Source organism: Oryzias melastigma, linkage group LG7, assembly GCF_002922805.2.
Source record: "Oryzias melastigma strain HK-1 linkage group LG7, ASM292280v2, whole genome shotgun sequence".
NCBI lineage: Eukaryota > Metazoa > Chordata > Actinopteri > Beloniformes > Adrianichthyidae > Oryzias > Oryzias melastigma.
In genome coordinates, this window is record NC_050518.1 from 6511562 (window position 1) to 6538790 (window position 27229).

The 27229-nt window shown below is 40.5% G+C and overlaps 1 protein-coding gene across 7 annotated transcripts in view; it reads right to left on the reverse strand.

Moving 5' to 3' along the window:
- rerea (arginine-glutamic acid dipeptide (RE) repeats a) overlaps positions 1–27229 on the reverse strand; it is a 144376-nt gene that overhangs the window by 41537 nt on the left and 75610 nt on the right. For 6 of the 7 annotated variants that reach the window (XM_024292342.2, XM_024292340.2, XM_024292341.2 and 3 more), the window contains 3 exons: positions 4174–4279; positions 2034–2130; positions 822–926 (listed from right to left, as the gene is read on the reverse strand). In XM_024292342.2, coding sequence (XP_024148110.1) covers positions 822–926; positions 2034–2130; positions 4174–4279 — 308 coding nt within the window. Of the gene's footprint in view, positions 1–821; positions 1775–2033; positions 2131–4173; positions 4280–27229 lie in introns of those variants that run through there. The other variant, XM_036212675.1, reaches the window with a different exon arrangement.

The window sequence follows — 27229 nt, forward strand, 5'->3', positions numbered from 1 at the left end:
TTTTTTTTTTTTTTTTTACTTTCTTAAGACTCAGTGTAGTACCATACACGTCAGTACTGGTATCAATGTTCCATCTCTAGCCATGAGTCAATTTCAGGACAAAATTACCTTGATTAGGGCTCTGCAACCTTTAACAGTAAAAGAGCCATTTGGACTTGTTTTGATACAGCTGTGCATTCATTACAATGTATTTTTTAATAACAAATATGATTTATGCTTCTTTTGTGGCACGAATAAAGACAGAAATATAAAACAAAACTAGCATTTTCTCAAAATATGAAATTATTTTTTTATGTTTGACAGAAGTTCGTATGATTTCCTTTCAAAATAGAAGATGCCGTGTGCCAAACCGATCATCACAGTGCAGCTCTGGATAGCATAAGATAATAAGTGTTTTAAACTCATAAAAAATAAGACTTTTTACCAAAGTTTTGCTTAGTATTTGAAATTGGCGTATTCTGAAGGAAGCATAGAGCAAACAAGATCTCTTCAAGCCATCGAGAATGTAAAACTTCAAATAGTTCATCTTTAAAATGCACCTCACCCATAAATGGATAAACTTAACTAATCTAAAATCAATACATGCTAATTTAATAAAAATTACTTAAAATAATACTATTGTTATATTCGTCTTTAGCCAAAGAGCAAGTGAGATGTAAAAGAACCACAAGTGGCTCTGGAGCTGCAGGTTGCAGACACCTGACGTAGATAAATGAGAACCTTCGCCAAAATAACCAAAAATGATCATATAAGTGAATTATTTCTACATTTTAAAGGAAGAGGGGCCATTCTAATAAGTAACTGGACAGTAGGCTTCATACCTGGTCTCTGGGTTGTATCCGAGGATATAGAAAAAGGAGTCGATGCGAGCTCTGAACTCCCGGGCAGCAAAAATATCAGAGAAATGGGAAATGTTGCACTTCCCCCTGCAGGAAAAAAAGAGAGGCTTGATTAGCTAAGAAACTCTACATGACAAAAAATAATTTCAAGACGACGTAGAAGGCGCTGTAACAACTAGTTTTTTTTTTGCGTTTTTTTTTAATTAGAGGTGAAACAGCAGCACATTCAGCGCCTTTCAAGGCCTGCTGACGTTTGTGGTGAAACATCAGGCTGTGGTAAACTGAAACGGCAAACACCAGCTCAACATGTCGGCCCTTGTTTGTGAGCGGGAGACTGGGAGACGACTACAGACATCAAAGCATAAATTCAAGAGTCACGACCACCTCCCGATGAGCCGAAGGAAACTAGGCTCTGGCCAAATCGTGATGCCATTTCCTCCTCTCCAGCACCCTGGTGGCTGCCTCTATCAACATTACAGACATCAGAGGCATATGGAGTTTCCTTACAAAGGAACATTATCCTCCACCTCCTCCTCCTCCTGGAAAGATTAAAGGGTGCTAAAGACAGTCATCTTTGGAGAGCTCCAGCATTACAGCATCCCATTGGAATTCACTCCAATTTATCTAAAGCTCGGAGAGAATAAGTTAAATCAAAGGGAGCTCTGTGTAGGAGAGACTGCAGCTAATTTTCCTTGGAATCGGTGGAGGACATGCACGCTCACAGATGGTTCTGCTTAAATAGGGAGGGAAGACAAGGAAATGATGAAGGGCAGTCACCTAAGAATGGGAGAACAGAGGACAGAGAATGAAGAGTGATGGAGCCTGCCTGCGTTCCCCTGACATTAAACAGACGGGGAGTACAGTCGGCTGCACTGCACGGTCTGTGTGTGCAGGAGCATGCTAATCAGAGGTGGAACGGAGAACAGCATGACAAGCGTGTCTCCATAACTACAGAAAACATTTAGTCACTTTCTGTCTGCTTCTTTCTGAAATAACATACTATCATGAGCACAAAATCTTTTAACAAATATTTTCCTGAAAACTATTACATTTTTAACCAAAGTGATTAGTTTTAAATGCAAAATATAGGTCAAACTGAAAAAAATACTTATCTGATAACATGCTGCAAATTTTAAGTGTAATAACAGCAACTGATGTGAATTTGTGTTAGTACAAAGCTTCCTTTGTGCTTACCTGAGAGCAGCAGCATGATAAGTGTCTACATAGTCGGAGATGAAGAGTTCTCGACTCCTCACCACTGGGTCTGTGATGACCAGCTCCCGGCCCGAGTCTGCAGGAAGACAAACGTGCATGTACTCTCAGAGACCTTTCAAAATAAGGTGAATTTCTCAGCTGGGAAAACAAAACTTCAAATAGGGAATCCTGGAAGATTATTTATCATTACTCATTTTTTAATCTTGACTTATTTCAGACTCAAAACCTTCACCCTAATAACTCTAGGAGAAGGCAGAGATAGGAACTAAATCTTTATAGAGCTTCTATTGGCTCATCAACTCCTCCACTGATACTTCCTGCTGAGATGCACACTCTGCCATGCATGCTTTTAAAGCTGACTTTTACGAAGCATCTTGAATTTTACTTTTATTCTAATCTTGTAGAGAAGTAAACTTTGTGTCACCATGTACGAAAAAACATCTTAAGAGATGTTTAGGCAATATTTGCACCTAAATCATTGTTGCACTCAAAACTTTCCTATAAAACTAAGTTTATTTCACATTTAGAACATTTATTTAGATTAAATCTGTTTATGAACTGATTGTAAATATATCAAGTGTGGAAAAATATCAGATGATATATAAACATTTTTCTCCATTTAAGCAGGAGACTTCTCCTTACATCAGAAGGAAAAAGTGTCATTTGCTGCACAAACCTTTTTGCTCTGCAGAAATCCCAGTTAAAAGATTGAATAAAATAAATGCTTTCTCCATATTTTTTATTCACACTGAATAAATATTTTAAGACAATAACTAAAAAACTGTTTCAGTGTGTAACATTTTACTTTTGTATTGTGCCTGCTCAGTTATTTAACAGTATCTATGCAAAGTCTCCATAAGTTAACTGATCCGTGCTCTTCCACACAAAGGTGAAACCTCCTAGTCTGACTAGTGCAGAAACCTTCAGCAAACACCGCTTGAACTTTAATGGAACGTTTGTTTCTGATTCAAGGTGAAGCAAATGTCAGTGTCTTAAGGTGATATTCCCCTAAACTAACAGCAGGGGGCGACGCCCTTGGCTTGTAAATATGTGCTCTCCCTTTCACCTTGTTTAATATAATGCAACTATATATTCTAACCAAAGCATAAAAACTATGCATCCCACAAACTGAAATAGTCATAGATGAATATTAACCCTAACTTTAAAAAACATAAACAAAACAGACTAATCAAGTGAGACTGATACTTTTAATATTAAAATTTTACCATCTTTTAACAATTTATAAAAGGGAAATTAATTCTTCTCTATATAACCTACAGTCATACATACCAACATTTTTGGACAAAATAAATATAATTTTTTTAATTGATTTTCAACTGAATTTACATATACTTAGTTGCTATACATTTAAAATCTGACAAAGGTAGAGCAGCTCTGATCAAAATCTCCATATATTGAAAACCAGCATATGCCTAAAAGTCCAAAATATGTCACTTTCGATGAAGTCAAAATATCTGCCTTCCCCTGAGGAGTGTTGTCAATTAAAATGACCTCAATAAAGGTTATGGTGCATCACCCGGGTCTTCTCTGTCATGATACAACATAGTGGCCACTAAAACCCTCAGACCTCTTAGAGCTTCTTAAAGAAACTGAAAGGAATTGAGGAAAATCCTGAATGGTAAAAACAACTACTCAAGATTTTTAATTACAGTGAAGTTAGGTGTTTTTTTTTTAAATAAAAACAAGCTTCCTCAAATATTCCTGAATAAAGTATCACTGAGTGTTCCTGTGTCTGTGTGTTAGAGGCTAATAAGTCCACTGTGATAGGCAGTGTTGAGAATGTGTATGCTCAAGGGCCACACAACATTGTGGGTTATTAACACTTGACAGTGCTGCTGTCTGGCCTGAGGGAATGTTGCCGAGGGAACAGCGTTAAAGCCGTGGGATTGGCTCGGCTGCCTGGGACCCTGTCACCTGATTTCTGTTTGAAATGCAATTCACAGCGAGCTCCCAGAACCATCCGGCAGCTCGGGGAGTCAGGAGGGTTTGTGAGGACATAAATACATTTGTGATTCACAGAAGGAGAAAAAAAAGTGTATTTACATTTGAGTATTTTCTGTATTTCACACTTGTGTTTAAGGCTCACTGGCGCTCTCACCGTTCTCGTTGTTGCGATCCTGCACCAGGTGCTGGTACACGGAGTCGGGCACCTCTGACTGGCGGTAGTACCATTTCACATTCATCAGCAGATGGTCCCGTTTGCTCTGGAACACAGACACACAGAGTGTGAGCAATCTTCCACACAAAGATGAGCATTGTGTTGTTTGATTACGACGTCACAAACTGGTCTTTTGCCAATTACTTTGCAGTGCAGATGCACAGTTTATGACTCACACAGAGTGAGGCCAAAACCCTGCAGAGAGATTAAGTCAATTAAAAAGGGATTGTGGGCATTTACAGACTTAATAAAGTAAACAGTGGGGTAGACATTGTTCAGGAAAATAAAATCCTAGATGAAATTCTAGGTTCATCTTTAATTTTATAATATCCAGATGATGTATACATGTCTCATTCATGTATAGGAAGAGCATTTCTTTTTGAGTGGGTTGAATTTATGCCTTTAATGCTGCCACCCACTGGTCTTTTTATGAAGTGCAAGTCAAAAAAGGCCTGAAATTCTTCAGATGATCAGAGAGTGGCAGCACTGAGGTAAAAACAAGGTCTCTGAAAGCAAGGGAAACCTAGGAATAAAAGAGGGAAAACTTTAAATAATGATCTGACTGATGGAGAGGGGAAAAAACATGTTTTATGTTTAATTATAACTGTTTTAAAGTGATCCCAATTAACTGCTTAATTGATTTAAAAAAATACTAGAGGGATTGCTTCATCAAGCTTAACTTCTACAGAAATGGATCCTCGGTTTTTTTTTTAAGGATTCAGCTGCACCACACCAGACACCTGCACCACCCTGACAACATCTGTCGAGGAAATGAGCATGTGAAGAATGTGTAAGGGAAACAGGCAACGGTAATCGGAGACGAGCAGTTTAACATCGCTCCTCTTCAGACTCCAGAGTGTGTGCGCATGTTTTGGTGCGTAAAGGAACATGAGGTCACAAGGAAGATATTGAAAGAGTACATTGTTGTGTCACTGGGGAGGAGACAGAGCGCACGCAGCCAAGCAAATCACTCAAAACCCTACCTCTGCTTTCCCATTCTTCTCCCTCCACCTTTTTTATTTTTGCAGTCCATACACCAGCTTTCTATTTTCATTTCCCAGTTCTTCTCTGTACTCAAGCAAGAGCATTGAGGGGGGGATGAGTGTGGAATGGAGCCTGGATGTGTTAAACAACAGCTGGCAGGCAGTCAGTCAGCTCTGTTCGGTGCTGTGGATGATTACAGGAGCATGCATGCAACATCACACAACCACACACGCTCCTCTCGCGACTCAACGGAGAGCTCTGCTGATGGACTGAGACAAGGACCCCCGAGCAGACATACTGTGTGTGAAGAAATGTGTGCAATGACATCATGCTCCTCCCCCTCCCTCCCAACAGTCATCTCACCCACTCCAACCACTTGTCTGTCTAATGTACAGACACTATTGCCTTCTAGATGAGAGCAAAACCAGAATGAGCTTTTCTCTCATACTAGCAAACCACCTGAACATTTTATTTTCCGTCCACAAATTCACCAAACAGACTTTAGAAAATACCCATATGAGGTTGCAGTATTTGCAAATGTTGCTTGGACAATCCATCGTCTTCAGCTCTAAAGCGGCTGGCTGTGATGAAGCTCACAGCAGCGTTAAGTCCTCTCAGGCAAAAGAGGGAGGAGAAAAAGAGAGAAACATATGGAGCACGTAGTGGGAGTTAAGCACAGCTTTCAATTATCACAATTCTATAAACATGCGGGGTGAAAAAAAGTACTAGGTAACGGAGAGAAAATGGAAAAATGATAGACAGCTCACACGAAATAAGAAAGAAAATGGGGTATTGTGCGAAGCCTCTCAAGGAAAATAACAGAGGGAGCAGGCCAGAAGCATGATGGTAAACTGATTAAAGATGTATAATGTCGCATAATGTCGGACATTTTTGTCTGTCCTGCCAGAGGCTAAACGTACCTCGACTCTGGCTCTAAACACTAGGAAGTGTACATAGAAGACAGGCCAAAAGACAGCGTTTTAAAGATGAGATGAGAAAAGGAAAACTAGAGTCAGAAGGGGTTGAATTAGGGTACAAGTGGTGAGATCATTACCACTCCTGAGTGTTCACACCAGGACAGTCTGTCTGACTCAGTTCGACCTGGCGAATGCCAAACTATTTCACATCTTCTTGTAGTTTGGTTTGTTTTCACACGTTGCCCCTTTGAGAGCCAACCAAGCTGCCTGGAAACATCACAGTGACAACAGATGCTGGTTTGGGGGCAGTATTGCTCAAAATAAACAGCAAGCAGCCAGAAAAGAGTACACAGAAGATGACAGTCCTGGTACTTATCTGACTACAGTACATTGATGAGCACATTCCCTCTGATCACTACAACCTTTGTTGTTTATTCAGTTTTCTCTGAATTCACAGTGTGACTGTCAGGCTCCAACTTCACTGACTCTCATTTACTTCTGCTCTTTTGGTCTGAGTTTCTTTTTACAGAGAACAAGGGTTTTACTTTTAAGTTTTTATTAAGGTTGTTTGTCTTTCTCTTTCATGTGATTCAATACACATCCCAATTAGGGCGGGGAATCACTGGGTACCTCAAGATATGGAGCGATACGCAATACATGGCTCACAATGTCGTTGATATCGCGTTAACGGGTGAAAACCATCACTAATAAATCACATTATATAAACAGATCATTTTATTTGACTGTTGCAAAGGGCATTAAATGAACATATTGTGTTTTAAATTGTTCTAAAAAGGTTTTGGGAAAATGAAAGATATATATTTGTTACAACATAGTGATATACTGTAGATTACCAAGATATTACATTGATTATTGCAATATTTTCCATATGGTAATACTTTTGATTTTGTGAGCTATGCGTCACGAATCACATCGTATCGTGAGTTAACCTGGGATTCCCAGCCCTAGCGTTCAAGAGGCCACTTTTAAAGAAAAGTCAATGTAAACACATGTTTCAGAAACTCTTGCATTCATGCAAAGCTACACACATTTTAAAGGACAAACGCTTAAATGCTAAACACACTTTGAAGAACGCAAGTCACATGTCCAGTGTGTACGTAGCATATAGTAATTTAGTGTGTTTTTCTTGCATCACATGTACATAAAAAGGCAGACAGTAGAGAGCACAACAGGAAGACAAAGTTTGCCTGAAACCAATCATTTACTTCCCAATCAATTTTATACCTATTTACAGACACAATCTTGTTCGTATCTGTGGTTTTCAACCGATACTCCCAGTACTACATTGATTATTCTGTGTGTATCTGCACCCTTTACATCCATAGTTTTTACACTTGCCAAATGACTGTTTGAGAAAAGCAACATCCTCAGTGTGGAAGGACCCTAAAATTACAACCAGCCCTCCTGCTTCACTGAAACCTTCAGGGTACAAAGCTGTCTTCATTCATGAGGTGATATAAATCTAAGAGTGGTGCTTTGGGGATGAACACAATGCCATCTCTTTCCTCCAACTGGCCTGAGGCAAATCTTGAGGCATCAGACAGGTTAAAATACGAGGCGAATATTTAAATGTATTTTCAACAATACACATTTTTTTTCTTCCTGACTGTTCAACGCATTCATCTACTTCAGAAGTAGAAGAGAAAGGGCATAAAGGGGGTGAGTCAGTTAAATCTGTATCTGACAAGTTAAAGGTGGCCGGCCCCCTGGGTCTATAATAGCTGTGCAGCTTGCTTTGTGTTGCTGCATGCATGTGCAGTCAACTCCAGAGAAGGGGGCCCCTGTGTACATCCTCAATACTACAGGGATTGAAAGCAGGAGCTGGCTACAAAGGGCAGGCTTCCTTCTATACACAGATGGGTAAAGAACCAGTGCGGTTATTTAAGGGGAGCATTCTGTGAATGTATACACTTAAAAAGAGGGACAGAGTGAGGGATTAGTTGTCTGTTCTCAGGAACAAGAGAATGAAATCAATATGCCACTTTACAATGTGAAACAAATTCTGGCGCTGAAACCGATCTCTTCTCGCATTTCTGTTTACGGCAGCAGCCACTGCAAACTTTCTCTCATGTCTGTTCACACCGGCCTTTAAAAAGCAGTCACTCACATGCTAGTCAGGGAGCAGCATTAAAGTCCCATTTCAATCATCATAAAACAATGGTGGTCTTTTAATTCTGAAAATGCAGTTTTAACTAAATCCAAAAGTCTGTGTTGAATTTTAAGAAATATTTTCTGCAGAGTTTTGTTTACACTTTCTCCTCCTATCTTACAGCCCCTCACTACCCAAGCTAACATTACCGGTGCAACAATAGCAATAATGGAGCCATCCAGCCGTATAGTTTTGAGCCAGATGCCAGATCAGATGAGGAACACGGAGATGTACATGGGTCTATTTGTCTGGATTCATGGAGCTTGTGGTCTGCCAATAGTAGATTTTATGCAACAACTACAAGCTTTTTTCTCATCTGTTCCTGATTCATAACAATTTGAATAAAGAAATACTCAGAAATGCAATTTTACGCTACATTTTCTTTATGCATCATGAGAAAACTACTACAAAAAAATGTTAAAAATACTAATATCATTGGAGTGGGTCTTTAAAATGTGGTCATTTGTTTGGTAGGGATAAACATTAACAACCTGCAACTCTCAACTCCTTCTCTTTCTCTGTGAAAGCAAACCGAGTTTCTTCTTTAAACAGCACCAGAGCCTCCAGCTCCCACATGACAGCCCAAGTAGTGCACCTCGTTAACAGGAAAACTCTGTTTATTTTCCCTGCTTTTTAAACACTCTCTTCTTCCTCAGCCAACCCTGTTAGTGACCCCCCCCCCCACTCCAGCCCCACTTCCTCTCACTGGGGACAACGCAAACCAGGATCTATGACTTCCTCTAGGAGGTGAAAAGGAGACGCTAGGAATCAGAGGCAGATCTCAAACGTACAAAGGAGATGGAGGAGAATGAGGGAGGGGAAAAAAGGGAGAGGTCAGGAAAAGCGGCGGCTCAGTGTTAGAAAGGAATGCATAGCGATTCAGCCAGGCTAGCAGAGCAAACTGCTTCGTTAGTCAATGCTTTGGGGGCAGAGGAGCCCTTGGGTCGGGTAGATCCGGGTTGAAGGCAGTGTGACATTGACACGAGGGCTTTAAGTGGAAGCAGGGGGAGGAAGAGTGTGGGAATGCTCACCTTGCTTGTCACAAGGACAGAGGCAGCACAACCAAGAACAAAAGACTGATTGTGGCATTTTGTGGCAAAGATGGGATCTGGGAGGACTAATCTGCTGCTCTGACAAGATAAGATTAGAGAGGTGAGGCAGGAAGAGCTGGCTTGAGAGATCACACACACATATTTGCATTAGCAAAGAGTGCACACACAGAGAAAGATGATAGATTTGATTGGAGAGGGGTTTTCGCCCTGCTTTCTGTCCTCCTTTTTCATTCAGCCGCTCTCACCGCGCCAGAGATTTCTGCCAGCACTCAATAAGCACTTCCATCTGGACGACAGAACGCACACATACTAAAACCTGCATGTGCGTTCGATGCCGGTGAGGTAAAGGATTTTCTGTGTTCATGCGATCTTTAACATTTCGGTGAGCGGGGAAAAAAAGGAAGGAGTTCAAAAAGTAATGTCTTCATGCTGCGTGAACACACAGAGATACACACAAATAACAGCCTTTCAGAATAAGCACCACTATTCTCCTCCTGACCCTGCAGAGGAACAGGGCAGGCCGGGCCTCTGCTGTCAGAGGAAGGAGAAAGGATCTCTAAATCCAACTGTCAGAGCCAGCAGAAACAAGATCGGACCTCATAGTTTGTGGGTTTTACTCTGAGTTACTTGGAGGAAGGTTTGTCTCGCAAGTCTGCTCCACTAAGGAGCATATAATAACACTCAACAAATGGTGATTACAGTGTTTGTGTGAAGGAATCGTGCAAAGCCAGCTCCCCAGCAGCAGAGACAAATGAACAGTGTGGGAGGGAGGAGAAAGCAGTGAGGAGTGGAGGTAAGTCCCAGCTGCAGAGCCGATGCTGGCAGGACCTTTGTGCCGTGGGTGTCATCCTCTCTCTGCTTCCATTTGGCTTGACCTGTTTGGATTTTAAATTGGCACCTTCTGCTCTGGACCCATCTGTCAGCCTCGCTCTATATAGGATTAGGAATGAGTTAATTCAGACTGAGAGGATATGTTACAATGTTTTTCCATCTTTTAAAAAGCGCAGCCATACCCACTTTAAAATGAACCTACTTCTCTGGTTTAATCAAACACTCATAAATGTCGGTAGCTCAGCCTATTCGGCTGTGGGCAAATTAAATAGATTTAAGGATGTTATGAGGTCCTCTTTATTCAAGCGGCAGACAAAGAGATGGGGAAATGAGAAACAAAAAAAAAAGCTAGATAGTAGTCATGTGGCACTCACAGATGATCCTAATTGAGGCATTGAGGCTAAAGGCTGATGGAGGATTCATGCAACAAGAGAGGCTCTTTACACAGAACAGTCACAAGCATCACACATGACCACCCAAACGGAGATGTACCATCCAAAACACTGTGACCATCCATTCTGGCTACGAGGAACGCGACCGCACTCAATAGAGTACAACAATGTGAGAGAAAGTGAGGACTGAGAACGCTAGTGTTACCTACATGCTTCATAAAACTGCTAGGCTCTGTCCAACTTCAATATTTATCTTTGCCTCCAACACACGTCTGCTCTGCTGCAGTTTCAGCCAAGGAACTCAAATCAGACTAAGTGGTAACAGAGATCAGCATTATCTTAGCAAAAAAGAATCCAGCCCTTAAAAACTACACTTGATGTATTCAAGTTAACATCAAAATGTAAAAGACAGAATCGAGTCAATGCAGAACTGACACTTTACATGAGTATCGCATTATCTGATTCAAATCCAGGCTGAATAAGGACAGATCAAGACAAATAAAGACTTATGGTGGTTTTGACTTTCCCATGTAAGAACTGGACTGAATGAGTGTGATGTCACCGATAGAAAATGGCTTACTTTTGGCTCCATCCAAATGAACCGAGTCGTCTGACTCAATGTTTGTACAGGAACCACTATTACCAATCAGGATTGAGCTTGTTGGAAGTCCATATGCCTGCCAGTTGAAATCAGGCTCAGGAGAATCTGTCAAACGTTTTAAAAGTAGGCTCCACCTACTTTTACTGAGGCATCTGATTGGCCAGTTAATAGTTTGACCAACAGAGAAAAAAATATATTTTAAAAAGAGAATTGGCCAAAAACTATTTAAAAAAAGGTTATAGAGCAATAATGATTATTCTGACAAATATAATTGAGTAATAGTTATTTCTCAATTGTAGTCTATGGGATTTTAGCAATTTAGAAATTCCAGACAAATATGTCGTTTCTGCTTTCACTTTTTTATTTTGAAGCATCACACTTGTCTTCCTGGTCAAAAACACCAGAATTCCAAAAGTAGTAGCTATTTTATTACTTAGTGAACCTTGCCTTCTTAGTTTGACATGAGGAGGACAGATGGAGGGATTTTAAATATTGATTAAATGACAGCAGGATAGGTAAAATGGAGGAATGCCAACAGAAAGTGAAAAATGACAGAATATTTGCCTCTGTGTGTGTGTGTTTGAATGTGTCACATTGTGCGTCTGCTGAGCCAGCTAATCCAGTCGTGGTTGTGCTTGTACAGCAGTGACAGTTTCATGATGCCGCCCTTAGTGTTGTAAACAAAGACAGGAAATAGAAGGCTTGATTAAGGCAGCACTAATCAATGACACACCTGTGTGTAACGGATACGGAAACATGCACCCAGACATTTATCCCTCAGAATGGAAAGTCTGTGGAAGAGGTGGATCAGATGTGTGTTGGTGGAAGACGTCAGAATGGTAACGATGGTTAGAAAAGTGTGTTTTTTATATATATATATATATATATATATGGTCAGTATAAACCAACAGATAAAGAAATAATCAATCTAACAAAAATACACCAGTGTTTTATTGCAAACATAGACACCCAGTGGGGAGAGGAGAGGAGATTGACAGCTTCAGATGGAAGAAAATAAGCCGCGAATGTTAATGTCAGACTGCAAAAGCAGGCAGAGACACACAGATCATTTGTGATGGCTCTGCTTCCTCTGCTTTGATAGTATCCCGTTCTCCCGTCTCTCCCCCACCTCTCCGTCTGAAGGTGACCTCTCATGTCAGTCAGTCTCCACTGATGACACTGGTCCTATCAGAAATACATCATGTAAGCTGTGTATCAGCCAGATGCTGCTCGCACCGAGCGGTGGGTGGTCTGTCAGGCATGCTTGCTTTGTACAATATGCAAATAATCACATGCAAATTACCTGCCTCTGTGTGCCACAATACATCAGCGTGGATGCAAATGCAATGCGCTATCTGATGTGTGTTAGAAGATTTAAATGGGTTGCAGGCATTTCACCAGATACAGTTAAATGGGCACTCACTGACATGGGAGCATGAAGGCTGGAGAAGAATGTGATTATTACTGGTGTACACTTTTACCCAGACAGACACGGGGGCCAAAAGCTTAAAGCAGCCCCCCGCTGTGCTGCAACAAGAGGTATATTGTAGACAACACAGCTGCAATAACAAGGCTGGCCCGGCGCTAGAGGGAAATGTGCTGCTTGTTTCTCAGTTTAGACCAGCGTTTGACAATGAAAAATGAATAAAGTAAGGGCTATGACTAATGTCAGGAAGCAACTATTTATAGCTGAGCTACAATATGCGTAATCAGAGGAGCTGCATCCACAGAGAAAAAAAAAACACATTTACCCCACTCTATTCATAAACATCAATACATTATGAAATATATAAACAAAATAAGATAAGTGCTTAGTTAGAAAAATATCAAGACATTTAATGGTGGAAAGGATCAATGGTATCAAGCTGTATATGTTAACGAAACCGTTTTTGTTGCACTTAAATAAATACCAATTACTTCACACCCTTTTTGATTCTATTACATGATAGCTTAAAATCAAGATGAATGTTTATCAGAAAATCCAAAAACTATGTTGCACAGGGAGAAGATTATGAAAATGAGAGGAAAAAAAATATAAAACTGAGCATTCATTTTGTAGTTCTTCTTTCAGTGTATCCTGTCAGGGGTCGCCACAGCCAATCACTGATCCACACCTTTTTACGCCAAATGCCCTCATCAATCCGAGCACAGAGCCAATTCAGACTACGGAAACTCAAAGTGAACTGGAGCTCAGTCCAATTAGAAACAAACCGAGACAACCTCAAAAGATGGGCCAGAGAGCGGTTCCTGGACCAGGGTCCGCTTGAATGTATTCAAACCAAATATTTTGCTCCGGATTATCGGGGGAAAACAAACTCTGGTTTACTTTAAGTAAACTAAATACGTCCAGTCTGAATACAGGCTAAATCTAATTTTGGTTCAGACATGCGATCAAGGTAAAGGCATAGTAAAAAACCTAAAGGTATGCAATGCATGAAATAAGTCAAACATTTTCAGCAAATTTTCTTTAAATTAGCAAAATGAATTTGCCAACGGGGTAAGAAAAAGGTTTTTACCATAAATTCTAATTTTAAGAAAAAACGTTTTCTCAAATATAGATTATTTTATTATTGAATACTTTCTTGATGTGATTATTTTTCTTCCAATAGATGTTTTCTTGAAAAATGGGTCTTTTTACTTTCCTAAGATTCAGTTTTTCCAGTGTAATAAAGAATAAATGAGAGAGTTGGACTGGTGCAGCCTACAACTTGTTTTGACGTTATCTAGCAGGCCTGGCATGTACAGAAGTAATGCTAAAACACTTCTTAAAGGCAGATTTATTCACATTACACATCCTGTCATACCCTTTGAAAACCTGCTGATGTTGTGGGTAATTCAATTGAACTTATTATGCATACTTTCATTTATCAAGCATGGGTTATTTTCACAGCGTGGTTTCTCGCTGCTGATTTGACAAGCTATAGGACTTTAAAATACAAATAGTACAGTAAACAAAGCCATGCTGATCTAGAACAAGTGATTATAAGCATTATGAATAGAACACACTGGTAATCATTCACGCACACACAGTGAAACAGTGGGAGACAAAGAGGTTGAACAGCACACAAACATCTCTACTCCGTACAACTCAGGCACATCAAAGCATTCTCCACCCATTTATCTGCGTCTGCCTGTAAATCAAAAAAACATGCATTGAACATGAATAAATCCACACGCACGGGACGGGGTGCGTTTGTTTTGTGCAGGCAAATCGTCCATGACTTGGTAAGAAAAGGTAAAGGATTTGCCGTAGATGAGGGAATTACTCGCCTGAGCTCCCTCTGTAAAGGAGCAGAGGAGGATGAGTTCCTAACAGCAGGAGAGGAAAAATGAAACCGCGTACAGAAAAGGTTGTCGCCTCCTTTAGATGCTGCGTTCTCCTGTGCAAGTCACATTTCCATTCGATATTACCTCTGATTTGCCCTGTGGGCATAACTGAAAGGTTATGAACACACCAACAGAAATCTGCTTTAAAAATAAAAACAGTGGTTAAAGAAGGTAAGCACATTTGCAGTGGGCTCTAAAGGGTAAGAATTCTGGTTAAAATAATTAGCTATAGCCTTTGCAAGGAGAGAATGAAACCCTTTAGACATATACGTGAACATTATCCATGCATCTCAGTGTGACCATATGGTTTGTTGGGGACTTTCTACTCCATTTCTGCACAGTTCAGCTGTCCACCACCACAACCTGTCTCCCATCTCTAAACGGCCACGCTCAGCCTAACCCCGTCACAGCTTTGAAGTTAAATCAAGCAGAAGGGAGACACAGTTCACCATTACATGCAATCAGCATGAACATGAGATTCATTATTGCACAACAACAAAGAAGCTTAAAGGGAGAGCTGAGTCTGAATTTTAATTGCTTTTTTTTTTTTTTTTTGGTGGAGCCCCACCTCTGTTGCCGTGTTGTCACTGGTATTCACCTTTTTTTTGGTGGGGTGCGCCGTTTTTGGAGGATGTAGTCGGTTGCATGCTGTAAATGATATGATCGGTCGATGACGGAGTGATCTATCAAACAATGACTAACTGTGTGTGTAATCCAACAGGGCAGAATTATTGATGACTTTCTCGCACGGCGGGTATCATCGCCATGGCAGCGTATACATTATTATCCAGAAGCCACACCCCCATCACGGTCCCAAACCAATGGGCAGCCGGCTGTCAAGAACACAACCCCCAGCATTGTCGGAATGGCTGAAGCAAAGAAGAGAATGCTAAACGTGCCACTTCAGATGTGATTGACACAGACTCTCTTGTTTACTGACACCGTAGAGATTTGCATCTTTTTACCGCTGCCCCTCCTCATCCTCTTCTTCCCCCTCCATGTCCCCACCTACTCTCCCACAATCCTCCCTGCTTGTGAAGGCTCTGCATGAAGTGGATATTACCCCACCCTGCTGCTATGATATTGATCAGCCTCCTCCTCTGCCCTCTCCTCCTTTCTCTTCTCTCTTCATAGGCCACTGCATTGATTCTTCCTCCCCCTCTGAGCCCGCCAGCTAGGAGTGATTACTCAGGCTGCTCACATACAGTGTAGCAAACACACACAAACAGAGTCTAAGGAAGGGGACGTGCAGCCTTTCTTTGCTATAAAGGCTATAAAGCTCAGTGACTGCCGCACCGCCTGGTGAAAACACTGCATCCTTTCATTCAAAGGATCAATTGACTGGAAGCTTAACCTGACATATTATCATATTAAATATGGTTGGTGCACCGTGTTAGCAAATCACGAGCCATCTGGCATAGGAGTAAACATGCTCCGGTATTTGTATACGGCTGGTGCTTTATAGAGTTGTGGTCGGGCTTGACAGGCGGAGTCCTGTCATGTGATTTTATGCAGAAACAAGCAGAACTAAACCCAAATCCTCATCCAGACCCGTGATGGAACTCCAGTTGAAACAAAGCTTGCTTAGATAGCGTGAGGAGCAGTTTTTATTCAGAGCGAGACAATAATTAATTAACCAGCACTCGTTCATTTCCCAGATAACAAAAGCCTATGAAGGAAAGGAGGTTTTGGATGAGGAGTCCTTACCAATGAGGCAAAAACGCAAAAAAAAGCAGTGTGGGCTGACATAACAAAAGCAACCACTTATCTCTGTGGAGCATCTATCCAGCAGAGTGAAGCACGGGGCCAGGAATCATACATATTACGCACCCTCAATGCCATTTGGCATTCATGTGGCATTTCAACATGGTGGCAAACAGTTTGCACCTCATTATGTCCAGTTGCTGCTTTTGTAATGAGCAAAAGCTACAAACAGCAATTCGTACAAGAGAGCGGCTGTTAGACCTGCTCTGATAAGCATAACTGAAACCTCCGGCTTAAAGCTGAAGCAAAGTAGATGTTCATGTTGATCATGACGCTTTATGTTAACAGCTAAGCACAGTCAGAATTAGAGCTGTGGGTTGTTACTAAGATGGCAGATCAAACCAATGTTCTTCTATTTAATGCTATATTTGAATAATTGCTACTGTATGTCTTTTGAATTAGAATGAATATTTAAATAATGTATTTAAACACCATAATTTATAAATGTATTTAAGACAGGAGATTAGAATCAACAAAACTTAAATAAAAACACAGAGATCGTGAAAGAAAGAAATGGTATCTCACTTTAAACAGTGTCACACTCAATTGTTTTTCTGTCAACTTCCTGGTTAACTTCAGCAGTAAACAAAACGGAAATGTCACTGCAGCTTTGGATCATTTTACAACAAATCCTACAAATGTTCTCCAGTTTTTCTATCCTCAAAGTTTGGCTGACTACAGGTCCAGTGGATGACATCAACTGAAGAATAAAAATGACTTTGTAACAACATGAAAACAATCTGTCTTTTTTATCTAAACCAGGAGTGTTTATCTAAATCACACAAGGGGCCAAAATCCAAAACACACCTCAGTTTGTGGGCCATTTAATAAACAAATTAAAACTACATTTTTAAAACTTAAAAAAAACATAACTATGAATAATAAAAAGCCGGGCATATTATTCCAGAATAAATCAACTTAAATCTTAAATAGTTTTCAGTATTTTACTCTCAATAAAAATATACTTTGTCAAAATTATACAAGTTAGAGATAACATTGGGCCATTAATAACAATAAAATAAAATGATCTGGAGGGCCGAATCTGGCCCTGGGGCCTTGACTTTAATACGTGACCTACAAACATCTTTTACATATAGACATTTCCGTCTTTAGTGGAAGTGCCAAATGACTTTACGTTAGTGTAAACAAAGTTTTTTGAGCAGCATGAGTGGCTGACACTAAAAGCGTGTGCTAACAGGAGTGTTAGCACAGGAGTTGGCAGCTAGGGTGTTAACCAAAAACGGAGTTCTTGGAAGCAGAATCAGGTAGCGCCCGTTGACGAAGCAACATGGCCCCGATATGTGGAAAGTTTAGCTAGCTACTAACGAAAGATTTGATATGCTTAAATCCAACATTATTCTTCAGTAATGACATTGCCTGTTGAGTATTTTAGCTAAAGGCTACTATATTTATAAAGATTGCAAATCAGCAATCTTGGACTTCACAAATACCTGTACTCGTTTTTCTATTTTTCTATTTAAATTATTATTTAAAGTTATTTAAAGTCCCACTCCACATATATTATTTACTATTGTAAAATCGTTCCCAGTGGTCCTTTTTCTGACTATGCAGTTTTGAGCCAAAATTAAAACGCCTTTTGTTTTTTAGGACATATTTTTTTCAGCGCTGCAGGAATTCATCAAAAATGATCAGCTGGGTGAACTCTGAGGAGCTAAACACAATGTTGCCATATCACTAATGATGCAAGATTGTTGGAGATCTTGTTTTGTGGCTAAAGCAGTGAGCTGAAAAGGCTGTTCAGTTTCAAAAGGCCTGTCACAAGTCCAAAGCTGAAGAGTGTAAACACATGTTTCTCTGCGAGGTGCACACTGAAGAAATGAGCTGTGCGTTTTGTGCGAGTGTGTGTCCCAGCTCTGCAGGGAGGAAAGGACGAGAGGTCACTGTCGATCCAAGGAGCGCACCTAGACAGATGGGGGTCTCAATCACCTTCATCACCCCTTCACACCCTCCACTTGCTGATGGAGAGAGTTTCTGCACTCATCCACCAACTCCATTACCCCACTCTGACAGGGCTGCACATTAAATCATCCCGTTTCACCTGGAGAGAAGGGTGAGGGTGGGAGAACGAAGGGAACGGATGGCAGTTTCTTTTTTTCTCATTGTAAACTCTGGTTACTCTGTGAATGTATTCAGATCAAACATTCACCAGTCACTGTGGCGGAGCACAAGTATCCTCAAGCAGAGTGATGGGTGTAAAATATGAAAAGAGTAAATGATGAGAGGATGTAAAAAAGTGCTTTGACTACAAATGATGACATTATGGAAAACCATAAATGGGCTATAAAGCTCAACAGCCCACCCTTCGCTTCTTATGACGCTGAAGTTAAAATTCTATGTGATGCAGCGTACTTGTGCTGGCATAACAAACACGCTGCTCTTTATGTCATTTATGAAATGTTTCGTCTATTCTGAATGGCCTTTGTGTATAAAACCTCCAATGTAAACACATTCGCCTTGCCAGTCCATGAATTTGAAAAAAAAATGTATCTAATCTTCTCATTGACTTTTTTCATTCTGCTGGTAATGGGATTTAAACATTTTAAGCGGCATGTCTGATAAAGCTCCAAATGCAAACTGAAATGCAGGGCAGCATTTAAGAGATTCTCGAGAGCTGCGCGGATAGAGATTTAAGGGGGAAAGTCTGTATATTTTTAATCTTTTTCTTTTTTTTTTTACTAAGACAGTGTTTCAGCTAATTTGACACTAGGCTTAATAACGCTGACTTTCTTCTCTCTGCTCTGTACACAAGTGTTAACCGGCTGCTGGAACAAAGGCAGCTCTGTTCACAAACACAACACAGCCGATGTGTTAAGTACATTCCTATAAAGAGAGGAACAAAGAGCATTTGAGCGTGGCAGCAGGAGAAATGAATACAGCTACTGAGGGGGATAGCACAGCTCGGCCCTTTGAAGGCAGGAAATGTCTTTACCATCATGTGCGCCGTGTTTGAAGCGCACTTTCCAAGACTAAAAAACAATAAAGCACACTGCCGGTGCTGTGAAATCAGAATAATGATAATTCCTTGCTACAGATTACAGCCAGTAAGGAATGTGAGTTAATGTCATCTATATATATAAGCAAAGAGCACATGAAAGACTAGCAGGGGGAGCTGAGAATAAATAGGGTGTACTGCGAGTGTGCTAACGGATCTTTAAGCCTTGGCAGCTGCAGTTTCTGCTGCCCAGCCTCTGGTTGTGACAGACATGCAATTACAATGCAGTCTCCTTCCATCAAAGCACACGCAACAGCAGCCACAAAAGCTGCAGACGTAATACAGCCAGCAAAAAAAGTAGACAAACCGTATGTGCACGACAAAAAATACTCACTTAATAAAGATAAACTGAAATAATTAATACACTACTTTTGGAGAATTTCCACAGCTAAATTCACAATGTTAAGATTCCATTCTTTGGTTTCCGGGTTTTCCTCTGAACATGCGCAGGCTGATTGTTCTGGACAATTTGGGTTTGATAGTTTTCAGACAAAGATATTCCCCCTCCACGATCAAAGTGGGAGCATGTGTGTTTGGTTTGTGTTGCCTGTAATCAGAAAGCATTCAGGGGTGGCAGTTGGACGGAGTTAGCTGTGAATCAAGCTGCAGCGCATGTATGAAATGTCAGAGGCTCCGTGTAGAGAGTGCGGTGCTGTTGCAGGGGGAGACACTGCAGATGGCAGCCTGTGGTGATGTTGCTGTTGTTTTAAAGGCTGCGGGCTCCAGAGAACAAAGTGTATACATTCCTCAGACCTCACAGCCATTCCTGAAATTTCCTCTCCTTTTTTCGTGTCTGCTCCTTTCTTTTGACCGAAGCCCTTCTTTCCTCTTTAACTTCCCTTTGCTCTCCCTACTGGCAAGAGTTAATTTGCACCATGTGTTCTTTAATGGGAAAGCGAGGGGGAAATAAGGCCCTGGTGGAAGCGTGTGAACTCGATACCACTGTAAATCTCCACTTCCACAGCGTTCCACCCTCTGCCCCTCCTCCCCCGCTCCTGTTCTCCCTCACCCTCTCTTTTTTTATTGGCATGTCACACATTGGACAAGCTGGAAATTACACTGAGCTGAGCTGAGAACCAGCGGTGAAGCAGACCAGATATCTATTTAAGCAAACAGAAAGAGGGGGAGAAAGTGAAAGGCCAAAAAAAGAAGAAAAGATGGGAACAGGAGAACTAAGGTGCAGTAATGCACTGAAGGAGAAGACAGTGAGGTGGGTTAAAATTAGCCCACCATTTTCAGAGCAGAGGCCAATCCAATTAAAACTTGACCAGTCCACACAAATGTGTTTAGTGTCTGGTTACCAGATCCAGCAGGGGCAGGGGGTGGGACGGGGGCGGAAAGACAAGAGAATCTCATACAATACAATATTCACTCATGTTATGAGACTGCAAATGGGAGCAGGGAAAATGATTAGTTGCAAAAGGAGTAGAAAGGTGATCCCTTTAGGGAAAGAAATACAAACAATAGTTTCCAACCACCTTTGAGGGAGCATCTGGTTATTTTGGGGCGTTGGGAACTTTATACTTTAACCATGGTACAGCATTTCCCTCTTAATCTCCATCAATGCAAACTAGTGGTGTAACGATTCATACTAACAAGGAATTCGTTTCATACTATAATTTGTGGTTGATGATACGATTCATAATCGGCATCGGTTCATTTCGTACAATCCGATTCACTGACCCGAAATCTGTCCAGGACATCTTTAGCCAAAAATTCAACCTGTGTGAGACAGTGATAAATAGCTGGTACTGAACAGTGCAGGTGAAGTTTTCAAGATTTCTTGTATTTTTTGTAAGATAATCAAGTGTCAAGGAAGTATGTGTACAAACAAACACAAGTTAACATCAAATCCATTCACATTTTAGTTTCACAAAGTTCAGCCCACTGTTGCTTTTCCACAACAGAATAATACAAACATTATTGGAAGATTCAAAGTGCTTCCACATATTGGACTGTAATGATCGTTTTTTTGCTGCCACTTAGTTATTTTTACATTTTAGCTAACTAAACCGACCGTGCTTCAATCTGAATGGTATTTTCCAATATTGATATAATCGATTAACTTAATTTAAAACAATTCTATAATATCATAGATCAAGACGACTTGATAAACTGTTTGAGACATATCAGTCTGGTTGGATTGTGGGAATATAAATCGATTCATTGATCAAGTCGACTAATAGTTACAAAAAACAGGTAGTACAATGCTTTTCTGACAATAAGACTTAGTCTATTACCAAAATAATTGATTTCACAAATTAATAATTATAAAAGCAGCAATTCTGCTGATAAAAAAAACTAAAACTTGCCCAAGACAGATTCATCTGGTTTGATCATAGGAATTTGAATCTATTCATGGATTAAGTTAATTCATCCCTAATGCAAACAATGTGATTCAAGTCCAGAAGCAAAGCAGACAAAATAGTCCAAGAAGCAGATGAACCTTTATAAATTCAGAAATTGGCATTTATATTTCTGTGTCATAACATTCCTTGAAGATGATACAAACGATTAGCATGTGATCGGCCTGTCAGAAATGCAGTCGAGCTGATAAAAGTGAACTAATCAAACTCAAAGAGGAAAAAAGAGAGAGCAAAAGGCTTGTTCACTGAATAATTTACCAACGGTCAAAGAGGGGGCTATTGATTGAGCTTTTTAAAAGCTCGGTGAAAACGCTACGGCCGCTGGCCTGGCCCCTTCAGTAACCCCCATTGTCCCAAGGCTGCACCCACTCCCCATCTGGGAAACTAATCACCCCTCATAAAACACACACAAGCCCCATTTTGATTTCGGTCTGTGTACTCTCCCCGCCCATCTTCGATTTAACAAAAAGAGATAATCCTATTGGCTGAACAACTAGTTTCCATAGCAGCATTTAGCCAATGCATAAGGGGGACTAGAGAAGGTGAAAGAAAAAAGTCTTATTCCCCAAAAAGATGAAAAGAGGGCAAAAACTGACAAGAATTCATGGAGAGTGAGTTGAGTAAATGTTACCTACAGAGTAGGCTGAAAGCAGTTTAGTCTACTTTTTTGGGATGTGATGTGTTTTTGAGCTTGTGTATTCCTTTTTTATTCATCACTACCCACATGTGGACAATCAATCTAACCTGACTCCCAAAGAGACAAAGCTGTAGCTGTCCGAGAGATGTATCCCCGTCTCCATTTGATCTGAGAAATGCAGCATGCATGCAAACCGACACCAGAGTCACAGAGGGATCTATTTTCCTGTGTTGTAAAGTGCCTGCTTAAGAGCCTGCCGACCAAAAAAAAAGAAAAAAAGCACCAGCTGCTGCAGCTCCTGACCCCAACACCTCAGCTAAATTACCTAATGCTATTATAAAGAATGACATTAACAGCTTCACCCCAATGAAGTTTGAAGTGTGCAGATAGAGGAGGGCAAAGAGAATGGGAGAAGAGGGGAGGATTGGTGGGGTGCCCCATACTTCACATTGTAGCATTAATCTCAATAGAGAAAAGTTACTTGATACTGTAAAGAAGCCTTAGAAACAGGCAAAACAACACCAACTTTGGTCTATGGCTCCTATATACCCCTCCTGTCGAGCACCATTGTCCACTATTTTGGGAGTCAAGAACATATTGTTGTGATACATCCAACGGGTGAAATCGATGACTTTAGTTTCAGAGAAATATCATCATTGTACACGTGTTGCTGTCGGTCAACACAAAAGAAAAACTCAAAATTCAAGCATCTCGTTTTACCGATTTCCATCGGATAAAGACAGTAATGATTGGTCATCGCAGTCAAATAGAAACATTTAGGCCTAGTTTCCACTGGGCAGTCCAGTATGGTCCAGTATTTTGAGTTTCCATTGTAAAATGGACCTATTAAGCAGCATCGACCCTTACCTCTTGGGGGCCCCCATCAGTTGTATGTCCATTGAAAAATGGAGCACAATAGTTGGGGCGGAGCCTCTGTAGCCACTCGTTGATTGGCAGAAAGTGATGACGACATTAGAAAGCATCAATATAGCGCTCATTTAAGCTAAAGTTTCCAACCTTTGTAAGCATTCGGGTTTTTGTGGTTTCCTGTGTACTCTTGGTCACAAATCTATTTTGAAAATGCCTGCAAACAGCAAGGCCTGGTCTGCGGTGGAACTACAAACGTTCCTTGTCATCCTTTGGCAACGGTGTGATACAGGGTGAGCTAGCGGCTAACGGTCTACACCACACATGCACCGTAAAAACAAACCTCTCAGTGGAAGAGAGGCTTCATTAAGTGGAAACGTTCGACAGAGTTAACTGGACCTTACCGCACTACTCCTTACCGGACCGGACTGCTCAGTGGAAACGAGGCTTTAGTGGCAGGCGGGCCAGTGGTTGCACTTTTATTTGTCTTCAAAATGATGCATATTTGAGTTTTATCCGGTGCAGGTGCCAATCCGTTACTTCTGAAAGGGTGCCGACTGGAACAGGTACTACTGTTGTTTATAACGGTGATCGAACAATGGAAAAAACACAAACTTTTGCCAAAACATGCAAATGTGAGAGGAAGCAGCATCACAGGTTCCTGCAGAGCTGGAATGTGCCCAAGCTGTTTATTGTCTCAGTCTAAGTCATCCTCACCCACACCACGTGGATGATCAACTATTATTGGAATATTAATACTATTGATGTCCATTGCATTGTGAAATATGATTTTTGCATTTTGCCAGTATATAAGAATACATATTAATACTATGTAAGCCAGTATTTTAATATGCACACTGTGACCTCCTCCTCGCAGCATCGCTGAATGGTTTTGTGTTCTATAAGACACCAGACATTGATTCTGATCAGTTGCAGACCTTGCAGTTCTTTATTTTGTCTCGCCAACAACACGAATTGAACTGATCAAAGACAGACACCATAAAAGATCGAAATGACAAAGATCTGTAGCACTCTATTTGTCTTCAACAATTTGACTCCCAAAATGGTGGAGCGGGCGTTCTCATCGGCGCTGTGACGTCACATGAAAGGGGTCTTTAGCAGCCAAGTGTGAGGGAAAACATGAACACAGCTGATGTGAAGGAAAAGAAGAAATGGGAAAATACATTTTCATGCTCTAATTCTGCTGCAGTAAAAAAAAAAGAAAAACTTTTTAGCAGTTTTCATTTCACGCAACAATGAAAGGACATTAAGCTTTCAGATGTTACTGTGCTGTAATTTCATTGCTTTGAACAGCGACTCAATAGGAAAGCAAACAGACAGAAGGCTTCAGTCAGAAAGCTTGCAGCAGCAGCAGACTCTCCTGGTCAGTCATGTCTATAGATGCCCTTGTCAAATATGCTTCCTCACACAGAGCGCAGAGACAAGCTGACACTTAAGACAGCCACACACACCAACACACAACTGTGAATGCTTGCACCTCCACATGTTCAAGCCTGTGATATGGACCGGCTCGCTTACAGCAGCTGAATGGACTGTGGAGTGAGGGGGGAGAGTGGAGCGCAAATACACACACACACACACACACCAGTACACACACAAAATTGCTCCTAATGACTGTAGTGCCCCTCTCTCAGGAGATGGCAGCGGCTGCTGCTATACTCGATAAATATTAACAAGAAGTGCGACTGATGGTGGTGCTCACTGATCCATAATTGCATCTGAAATGTCTGGCGGGGGGTGGGGCAGAAGGCTTGGTCACAGGGGGAGGACTGGGAAGATAAAAAGAGGAACTTGGGGCTTGTAGGCAAATACAACAAAAAAGTGATGGCTGTCTGTTCAACTTCCTACCATCATCTCGATGACTCAGTGCCAATGAGAGACTGTACACAGTCTGGGTAATACAGTCCATTGAAAGCAGACTAGACACAAACATTTTATTGACTTAAATGGCCAAATCACCATAATGGGGGGTGGAATGTCCTCATTTAGGTTTTTGTTTATGCCGTGCTTCCTTTGATTAACCTGCTTTGATGGTGTACACAAAAAAAGGGATAGCAAACTGGCACCATGGTAACCAGCAAGGATGCCACAATTTTCCCTTTAAATTCGAACAGTACAAACCATCTGGATACTTCAAGAACTATTCTATACAGTGTTGAAAAAAGATAACTACATTTTAAAATACGAATATGTCCTAAAACAGTTTTACTTGTTTTTAACATGTTCCTGTAGTATTTTTCTCATAATAGAGAATCTATATAAAATAATTTACAATCTGAATATTTCTCAATTAAAATCATGTTGGATCAGAAAACTGGATGCTAGAAAAACCTTGGGCTAGTGACACAAGACTCGGCGTGCCAAATACCCTCCTACCACTCTGGTACTCCACCCCTTTGTGTGCTTTCATGATTCTCGTCCGAGCTGGCCTCTGGCTCTAAAGTGTACAGCTGGATTGATCTAGCATTGGTCGTCATTATTTTTGCGCTGCTAATGCTAGCTTGGGGCTATAATCTCATGCGTGAGCATACAGACGGAGCTCCCAGTGACGGGAAGGGAGCGGGGTTGTCTGAGCCAACGGTCCCGCCCACAAGCCAGAATTGTATATCTAATGAGCAACTGCCGCGGGGCATAAAATATTTCTTTAAAAACAATTTGATTTTGGCTAAAAACTGCACAGTCATAACTTTAAGACTACTGGGAATGATTTTACAAAAGAAAAAAAATATGGTTGGAGTGGGACTTTAAGGCAGTTTGTAACTGTTAAAGGTCAATTATGGCTTTCTGGTGGCAGGACCCAAGGGATCTGCTGGATCTAAATTTTGCCAATTCCTCTGGTTTCCTGAACAACTGCTTCAGCACCAACTAAAACACTGTCCTTCCTGGACTTAACTTTGAAGGAATTTCGCTAGTCCTGCTGCTTGACTTCTGTGTTTTTATTGTGTTGCTGGTTCTCTTTTCCATATTCCAGACGATTACACCATTGAACCGAATCGTGGGGGATAGTGAATCATTGCATCCCTCCTGCATACATTTGCATATCTTTAGGCTGACAGAGTCAAACACGTGTGTTGTGCTAAATTTAATATGTTTGATTTGGTTTTAGTACATTATTCCCGGCTGAGTAACTAAAAGGTTTTTCTTTATTGTTAGTTGCTCATTAACAAAGATTTTTTGAAAATTTGTAGTTTTTTGTTGTGTTGCAATGGATAAATCGTATATTGAACTGAAACAAAACAATTACCAAAATTTGAGGTTTGAGACGTACCGCGGGGAAAGTGAATCGTTGCAACCCTAGTAACCAGTGATAACTTTACAATTCAATGTGGTTCTTATTTGCAGCACTGTTTACTTATTTTACAGGGAAATAGCATGTAGTCCAGTTTGGTTCTCCTCTGTTCAGCTTTTCCTACCTTTATGTTTTTGTAAAAATAAACAGTAGAAGACTAGTGAGCAGTCTTTTACAAGCTGGCGATGACAACATAAACTTAAGAGTAATTTAACTTGCAACAATGATCTGAATTAAAAGGTTTAATTTGAGCTTATTTAATTTGTAAAAATATCCTTCATTGTCTGATCACTAAAACAATTATTTTACATGAAAATCAATAGTGTTGAACCAGAGGGACAGAATTTTATCCTGACCACATGCAAATTAAGTGATACTTTTCATCAATAATCTGTGATGGCTGCAAGCTAATTAGCCGTTGGACCTCATTGTTAGGACAATTCACAACATTTTAAATTCCATTAGGTTTGCAAGCCAGGGTGCAGAGAAAAACTAATGGAAGCTCATGTTAAGAGCGTGCATTTATGCACATATATTAACATCTTAATCATGCATTTTTAATTTAGGAATTTGAATAGGTTGCTTTATTCAAGGAATTAAAAATGAATTTTAGAGATCAAACCTATTTTATTAGAAAAATTACAACTGTGTGGTTAATAGACTGTAAACATGTATGGATGTAATCTGAAATATGGAAATAATTTATTTTGAGCACTCTGCAATTTGAATGCAAAAATCTTAAAAAAAAAAAATCTTACAAATTAG